The sequence below is a fragment of the Pristis pectinata genome, chromosome 26 (assembly GCF_009764475.1).
Source record: "Pristis pectinata isolate sPriPec2 chromosome 26, sPriPec2.1.pri, whole genome shotgun sequence".
Lineage (NCBI taxonomy): Eukaryota > Metazoa > Chordata > Chondrichthyes > Rhinopristiformes > Pristidae > Pristis > Pristis pectinata.
The window spans coordinates 19,201,371-19,210,648 of record NC_067430.1 but is presented as its reverse complement, the minus strand read 5'-3'; the positions used below and the strand labels follow the sequence as shown (position 1 = coordinate 19,210,648).

The 9,278-nt window shown below is 38.7% G+C and overlaps 1 protein-coding gene across 3 annotated transcripts in view; it reads left to right on the top strand.

Moving 5' to 3' along the window:
• The first annotated feature begins 7,396 nt into the window (after positions 1 to 7,396).
• Positions 7,397 to 9,278, top strand: part of chd5 (chromodomain helicase DNA binding protein 5) — a 77,044-nt gene continuing 75,162 nt past the window's right edge. For all 3 annotated transcript variants that reach the window (XM_052039345.1, XM_052039346.1, XM_052039344.1), the window contains exon 1: positions 7,397 to 7,735. In XM_052039345.1, the coding sequence (XP_051895305.1) occupies positions 7,675 to 7,735 (61 nt within the window). In that variant the 5' untranslated portion in view covers positions 7,397 to 7,674. The remainder of the gene's footprint in view (positions 7,736 to 9,278) is intronic.

The window sequence follows — 9,278 nt, the reverse complement described above, 5'->3', positions numbered from 1 at the left end:
CCCCATTGACCAGATGATCTTTACAACTCATCCCCATGGCAACCCTGGCCTTGCCCTGTCAGTGATATTCCCTTTGTCCTATCCATCCTCTCCCCCCCCCCCCTCCTCTGCAACATAAAGCTAATATTTCTCTTTTTCCAAGTTCTGACGAATGGTCTTTAACCTGAAATACTAATTTTCTCTTTCTGCAGATCATGCCTGATCTTTGGAATGTTTATTGCAAATTATGTGTTGGTTATCTGTTCCCCCAGCATGTAGCAAAATGCACTTCAGGGCAAAGTATCCATCTCTGGCTTGGTTCTGTTCTAAATATCCTGTCTTCCCACCTCTGCTGCACTTGTTCCTGCCTTTCAAGCAGCATCTCTAGATAATTAAGTAGTACCGTTATGAAAAGGATCAGATCCATTCATACTAACACAGCCTCACTTCTATCTCTGGCAATTTGCAATAAACTATTTGGAATCCCTTCTCAAGAGAATTTTTCAAAATTCATTTTCATCTGTAATTTTACATGGGCTTTCTTTGCTACTTGTTTTAAAAGAATAGAATATACATTTAAAAAGTAAACATTTGCAGTACTGGTTAAGGAACAAAGGAATGGGCATAATTGAATTGAACTTGTACTGGTACAGCCACAGTGGGCTGAAGGGCCACATCCTGTGTATGATTCAATGAATAGGAATGACAAAGTTTTTGTGACTCTTTGGAAATTGTTACCCCAGAGGGAATGGTTTTTGAGTATAAATCAAGACAAGTTCAAAATTTTTTTTTGTATACTAAGAAATTAATGGAGATGAGGATAGTGCTGAAAGGTAAAATGAATATGGCCATGATACTGCTGAATGGTCCACCCGTTTGTATTTGTTCCTTTTTTACTAATTTCCATTCCCAATTTCTGCTTACTTGGTATATTTTGGAATTATAGAACATTGATGATATTGGAGGAGGCCATTTGGTCCACTGCCTTTGGTTGAAAAACATATCATCCAGTATCAAGTCTGTAGCCCTGCAGGTTGTGGCTCTTCAAGAATGCAACCAAGTACTGTTTAAAAGTCATGAGAGTTTTTATCACACTGCTGCAAGCAGTGAGTTCTGGATCCTTATTGCACTCTGGGTGTTTTTTTCCCCCCCTCTTTCCTCAAATCCATCTCCCAGATACTTTAGATCTATGCCCCTCTGGTGTTTGACTTATCTTTTAAGCAAAATGGATCATTTTTATCTTGTCCACTCAGTTTGAGAAACACTTAAGTCTCTCTCGCTAATCCAGGTTTAACTTCCCTTGGCAAGCTTTGGGTTGTGGGAGGCATTGATTGATCGTCTCCATCAGTCATCACTTTAACCATGGCATCAGTTCTTACCATTACAATCAGAGTGTTGCAATTGTGGGCTTTTCTGATTGAGGATTAATGTTCATTTTCTCATTTGATGCCCATTTATTCTCTTCCAGTTCAAGTAGTACTTGTTTTCCAGTGCTCCAATCAATTAGTTTTTACCCTCTAATCTCAAGAAATTTTTTTTCAGCTGTTCTTGAAGTTATCAGATACGTGTACCATATAGCTCCACAGAAAGCTGCTTTAGCTTGTGAGGATCCCAACTGTAGGCAACAAAATAGGTGTGATTCTTGACCACTGTTCTGTGCTGTATTGGCTAAAGTTATATGTGATGACAGGGAAGGAACAAAATAATTGGCCACTGTGCTCCCTGAATATAGAAAGGTAGGAATCTGCTAGTGTTCAGCTCTTGCCTGCTGAGAAATAAACCTTGCTTGAAAGGTTTGGATATTCCAAAAGATGGTCCTCTGCAGTAATTCCTGTGGCTATTTGACTGGCTGCTCCACACCATTTACACAAACATAGAAAGAATACATGTAGAAATAATAAAGCTTTGATCTTCTAGGTAAAGAAATCAGAAATTTTGATCTCTTGGTCCAGGGCAAATAAGTATTTTGTAGTTCAGCTCATGTTATTTATCTGCAACATCAATTCTGAGAAATTCCTGGGACTATAGAAAACGCTTTTCTCTTGAATAAAGAATCTGGTATTTATGGTTGCTCTCTTACTTTGCAGTGTTTACATCTTGTGGGATTTTGTCGACTGCACATAATGCATCGTGTGAAAGGAGACCATATGGTATCTGCAGTGTGTCACAGTTAGGACATCAACTTAGAACTGTTAAAATAAATTTGACAGTCAACTAAACCAATTTCACAAATAACAAGTGATTTTTAACTAATGCTAAATAAATAGATGAAAGTTTCCCAATACACATGGATATTCTTTCAGAGACTTTTCACATCCCTCCCAGTTCATTTTTCCTGACAGCAAAATGTCAGAAAGGTGAGAACAAATTTAGCTCTGATCAGTTTGCGGTATATATTCTGACTACAGGCATGGGGATTAATAAGACCAGAACTACCAAAAGCTACCAGAACTTTTAAAAATAGGGGAGGGATTTGTGAGGAGTAGTGAAGCCACTGAAGTTTCTGTGGGAAGATAGATCGTTCTAATATTTAAAATAATGTCTTGAGCGCATCTGTAATGTAAACAAGTTTACAATATAGTCCCTTAAAATATTTAACTAAATTAATGTATGAAAACAAAATGGAAAAAAAAATCTAAATAGAGTACAGTTTACCTTGTGCTTTATTCATTGTCTCAGATTTTTGCATGATTGTAACTTCCAATTCTGTGACATTACAAATTGTACATAATAACACTTTTTTAAAATTAGGACCAATTAGATGGAATGCATCCATGGTTGCCTAGGGGAAGGTGAAAATTGAAGAGGTCTTGGCTATAATCTTTCAAACATCTGACGAGATGGGGATGGTACGTGGGGAATGGAGAACTAATGTTATACCGTCATTCAAATGAGATTGTGAGTGAGAATGCAGCAATAATAAACCAGTTTAAGCCCAGCAGTGGGGAAGTTTTTTGAAATGATAATCAGGGACAGAATTAGCAGTCGCTTGGACAATTGTGGGTTGATTAGAGAAAGCTAGCATGGATTTGTTAAAGGCAAACCTTGGTTAACATGAAAGATTTTTGGAGAGACAAGAGACTGCAGATTTTGGAATCTGGAGCAAAAATAAATTGCTGGAAGAACTCAGTGGGTCAAGCAGCACCTGTGTATTTGGAAACTGGCCATCACCCACATACCTATCTCCCTTGGTTCACCTTTCCTATCCCCTCCCCCACCTGGTACCATCTGCCCATCATCCCTCCTTCCATCTGGTTCAATTTATAACCTACCAGCCTCTGTCCCACCCCTCCCTCTCACTTCTATACTTTCCTTACTCTCGGTCCTGCTGCAGGGTCTTGACCCAAAACATCAACCATTCCTTTGCCTCCATGGATGCTGCTTAACCAGCAGTTTATTTTTTTTTGCTGAAAAGTTTTTGATGAGATAATAGAGTCAATGAGTGAATAATTATGGTTTGTAAAACACATATAATAAGGTGCCACATTATAGGCTTAACATCAAGATTGAAGCCCATGGAATAAAAGAGGCAGAAGTAACCTGGCTAGAAAATTTGCCAAGTAACAGGAAACAATGAACAGATGTGTTTTGGCTCGAGGGAAGTATGCAGTGGCGTTCCCTATTGGTATTAGAATGGCCGCTTCTCTTAACATATGTTAATGACTTGAACTTGGATGTAGAGGAACACAATTTCCAAATATGCAAGCTTGGAAGTGTAGTGCACCATAAGAGAATAGTAATGGTAAGGATATGGTAGGCTGGCTGAATGACCAGACACATGGCAGATGGAAATGGATGCTAAGTGTTAGATTTTATTGGGAAGAACGTGGAGAGATAATATCAACAGGGCATGATTCCAAGGGGACGCTGGGGGTGTTCTCATTGAAAGAGGCAGATTGAGAAAGTGGTTTAAGTCTTATGGAAATCTGGACTTTATAAATAGGCACACAGAGTACAGGAGCAAAACTAGCCATCATGATTGTCACCAGGCACAACTGGAATATAGCATCATGCACCAAATTTTAGGAGATAACTGAAGGCCTTAGCTAGGTGCATCTAGGGTTGATCTTGGAATGGATAAGATTGGAAAGGAATCTGATATTTGAAATCATGAAGGGTCTAGACAGATTAGGTAGAAATTAACTGTTCCATTGTTGGAAGAGTCCAGAACCACAGGACATAGAATGAATGTGATTGACATAAGAATCAAAAAATAGCCTCAGGAAATTGTTCTGCAGCAAGTATGAAGAATCTGGAACGTACTGGCTGGGAGCAGTAGACTCAATCACAATGTTCAAAAGGAACCCTGATAGTATTTGAAAGGAAAACAAATAGGGCTAGTTGGATTGCTCTTGCATGAACTCAGTAAAAACTTAATGGGTTGAATGGCCTCCTTCGATGCTATAACATTTAAGTGGTGCTGTAACTCACTTCGGTAAGAAATATCAGAAAAACATAACCACTAATGGGAGGTAAACATGTCCATATTTCTAAAATTTTATAAAAGTACTTTAAACATAGAAAACTGAAACAAACACCAACAACAGCATTAACAGATATAAGTTAAATTTGTATCATTTTCATTCCCCTTTCAGTTATCTCCAGAAAACTGACCTGAGTGTAGCCTGTGGGTGTTGGCTTTATTTTTCCTGCCACGGTATTCATTTCAGGGATATGATCATGTAATATCATCCCCTCAACAATGGATGGTAGATCTTGGGTTGTGTGTGAATGCAGGAAAACAGAGACCTTCAATAGATTGTGATGATCAAACATGCAGTGAGATAATGAGTGATTATACGTAGTGTGTTTTTTTTACCTTTTGGGATGTAATCATACTTTCCCCACAGAAATGTGACCTCAGCCCTAGATTGTTGCATACCTGGGACTCATAGCTCGTAAAAAAGAGCAGCACTCCAGGTGGTTTTGTTTGGTTGTTGCCCATTCCAATCAAGAGGTCCTTATTGAGGCTTGTCTGACTCAGATGATCTAATTTGCTAGAGATTACATCTAAGAATTATGCTCTAAAATCCATTTATGTGGATCTAAAAGCCAAACGACCTTTTAGGAAGACAATTAAAGGCTAACAGCAACTTATACTATATATAGCTAGTTTCTGTCTGGTGATTTGATCATAAATTACAAATAACGATTCAGTTTAAATCAGAAGGCTTTCATTGAAAGATTCCTCAGCAAATGCATTCTAGGTTGCTGTTTCCTCTGAAATGTTTGTTTCTTTCTTTCTTTTCGGTAACAGTAGGAGAAATACTCAAAGGTTGTTGTAGGTTTGTTGAAGCTGAGGAAAACATATTCACTTTAAAGATGGATGAGAACAAACTCTTCACAAAATGTGGTCTCTTCCAGTAATTGGCTTGCCAAAAACCTGTAACAAATGCTGCAGAAGTTGCAGAAAGAACTGATTGCAGCCAAAACCCTAACAAGTACTAACAATGGGTGAGCACTCCAATGCACGTACACAGCCTGGGAAATACACTGGGGTCAGAGGAATGCAGACCTTCAATAAGTCCTGCTTACAACTACAATGAACCTCCATGCACTCAACAATACTGTCAACTTAACATGCATATTGTAATTAAGAAAAAAAATTAACAAAAAAAAACCTTGAATTTTGGAGCAGGTCAAAATCCATATCTAAATCTGTGTCTTTCAATTACCTTTTCCTTGAAAAATCCATCAAGGAAGAAGCTGAGTTACTTGAGGGCCATCAAACAAAAAGACTAACAAACGTACCTTATTTTTAGAGACATAAGAGACTGCGGATGCTGGAATATGGAGCAAAAAACAAGATGCTGGAGGAACTCAGCGGGTCAGGCAACTTCTAAGGAATGAAGTGGACCGTCGATGTTTTGGGTTGAGAACCTTCATCTGGACTGGGCATTCCAGTCCAGATAAAGGGTCTTGACCCGAAACATTGACTGTCCATTTCCCTCTACAGATACTCCCTGACCTGCTGAGTTCCTCCAGCATCTTGTTTGTACCTTCTTTTTAGTAGGGTGCAGCAAATAGGAAACAAAATCATTATAAATTTACAAATGTATTTCATTCAGTTGCTGACAGATCTGTAGTGTATTTTTTCTCTTTCTGTTACATTCTGTGTACCTGACTACAGATGATGAGTTTGTAATGCTGCAATCAGCCTAACTGTTCAGTATCACACTGATTTAAAACCTGAGTTACCTGTCATACCTGGTGTGAGGTTTAAACATTTCTGCAGATTACATACTACCCTCCTATCTCCCAGTGTTCAGAACCCTGCCAGGAATACATCATTGAATAAAAGGACTTTATATAAACCTTACAGGGAAGAAAAAAACTGTTTCACTTTTTATTCACTGGGAATTTGAGAGTGGATAAACAGCTTGCAGAGTTTCTCCTTTGACCCCAGTTGATCTATGAAAAAATGTTCACTGTAGCACGGGACTTAACTATCAAAAGCTGATCAAATTCAGAGTAAGATGGAAAGCCAGTCAGAACACTTAGATGTATTGGGTAAAATGAATTGTGGAATAGGTTACCAAGAATGCACACAAGTAGGTTCAAGAGGTAATTAGACATTTTCCTAGAGAGTAAAAGGATGGAAGGTTATAGTGATAGAAATTGAGTTGCTGGGTTCAATGACCTTGCAGTGTAACGTTGTTCCTCATAAATATCAGTGGTATTTTCCTGTGATATACGGTAGATCCAGGTCCAGTAATCTTATCTTCTGTGTGTCAGATACATTGAACATTCTGGTTAAGCAATTTGGTAAGGTAGAATCAAAAATAACTTTTAACACTGCAACAGATCAGCTGCCAAAGTTACATACAGAAATGCCACATATATTGTTTTGGGAATAATGATTTTATAGGTTAAACTACAGTGAAAATAATCTCATTCAGGGGTTTTGTTTTGGCTAATGATATCATCTCTGAGAGAAATATATATTGCTCTGTGACTTCTACCCTATCCATAATTTTTCTGAGAAAATCCCTCACTGATCTGTCAAAAATCTGGCAACACAGTTGTGCAGTTAGATGAATTCAGATGATTGCATGGTGCATTTTAAAAATTATTTACAGCACCAGTATGGACTCTATATTTTTAAACCTTTTATATATTTAAATAGAAATGTGTGCCCAAAACAAGTTCAAAGTAATTAGGGAATATATCATTAGTAATGGAGAGACAGACGAAAACTTTCTCCCTTCCCCCATTCCAAACAACACTCTACCAGCACCAAAAACTGGTTAACTACTACCATAACTAGCAGGTTAGGGATAATTATGGGATGCATGGTTACCGGGGCAACCAGACGAGACGTCACAACTGGGCATGTGCGTTCCAATTTTTTCTCTCCCCTCTTTCTGTCTCTTTTTTTGGATTATTTTCAGGCGGGGGGCTGAGGAGATTTTTTTTGTTGGTGTGTGGCGGCCATTTTTCCACCTCACCCTGACAAATCTGTCAATATAGTCACTCCATCCGCTCCTGTCCTTTTTAAAATATCCAACAAGGGCTCCCTCCTGTCTTTTATTCATTTAGTTTTTTTAAGATCCTCCTTATTTGCATTTCCTTCCTTTTTTAAATATATGTTTCCTTTTCAGGATTTTTTTTAAATGTAAATTTTCTGTGACCACCCCCCCCCATAGCTTTATCTCTCTTCAAATACAAATATATATATATATAACTTAACATTCAATGATGCCGGCATCTTTTGGCAATGAGGAGGACGGGATGGAGAACGATGAGGGAGCCCCAGGTAGGTGCTGATGAGGTTCTCATTAATAATCATTTTCATGCTCAAGTTGTCGGCGCAAAAAGATTAGAGTAAGAACCAGGCAACAACCCCCTTTCTATATTATATATGTAAATAAGAACATGTATATCTGAAAAAAACTACAGCCCCACAGCGGAATACCGGCAACTTCAGGGTTTGGTCAAGCCCGGAGTGTCTGCAGAAAGTGTATGGAGGAGTAGGAGCGGGAGTCAGGGCCGCGGGAAGCCGCGATTCGGGGGCTTTTCCTCGGTCTAATTTGCAAGTTTTTTTTTTGTCGGCCTTCGCTCCCTTACAGCCGCCGCCGGCACTTTGTGCTCGATGCGAACCGATGACAGACAGGGTTCTGGAGCCAGTAAAGGGGCTGATGCATACGCAAGACTGATCTTTTGTTTCTACTAATTTTAGAAAAAAATTCTGATCCGCGTCTTTGAAACGGAAAGTGGCCGTTTAAAGCAGTACATTTTATATTAACAAATAAACCGGGAAAATTCACCAAACCGGAGTTCATGATATAGTGCCCGAAAATATTAATTATAATATCCGCGTATTTTTCTGAAACTCTGCATGTTTATTTTAATTCATTTTAATTTGATAAATCTTACCTAGATCAGTGGAGCAAACAGTATTCATATTTAAATTGCAATTTAATTGCTTTTTATAGTATACTAACCTGTGATCTTGTTTTTATCCGCCACCCCCACCAATAATTATAAATTAACATTGCGTTGACATTTGCTGCAATTTTCACACTGGATACATACCTATCTGAACACACATGCATCATTGTTTTTCAGTCTCAAGATGCAAATTATTAATCCCAGCACAGCTTTTAATTTTAGTGATCTTTTACTTGTTGCATTTGCTGGATGCATGAAAGAGGGGGGCAATTTCTGAGTGAGAGTAATGGTTTTTTGGAGGAATGCTTTAATCTTGAAAAATCATACTGTTAGTTACTAATTCTTGCATTGTATTTTGAAGCAGGAGCTGTACTTTTTTTAATAAAAGTTCACTAAGTAACAGTTAAGAGGTGGGTAAGAGTTTGGGGTTTGCACAATGATTTGTGGTCTGTTTTGCCCCATTAGCTGCCCATCTCTCCCTCTCTCCCTTGAACTACAAATATTATTCAAAGCAGGCCCATTATGACGTCACAAAGCCGGCTTGCAGCCTACCCTGCTGATGGTTGGAGCTCCGCCTCCTCCTTTGCCCTCCCATTGGCCCGCAGAGTATTGCCCGGCTTTGTGATAGGTCAGTCGCAGAGATCGGATAGGTTAGGTTGAGCGGCACTGAATGTAGCAATTACTTGTATCCAAAAGGCAGAAAAAATCTTTTGTTTCAGCTGTTTCACCGCTCAGGATTACTGCTGTTGCTTGACACCATTGCCTGTCATTAGGGGGTGCCAGACCCTTTTTAAATTTCATTTTTTTATTTTCATTGGGTCTACCACTCTTCACTGAAGGTGATGAGGTCTTCATTAGTATTTCGCTCAAGCGTCAGCTTTATTTAGAACCAGTTGCCATGAGTGATA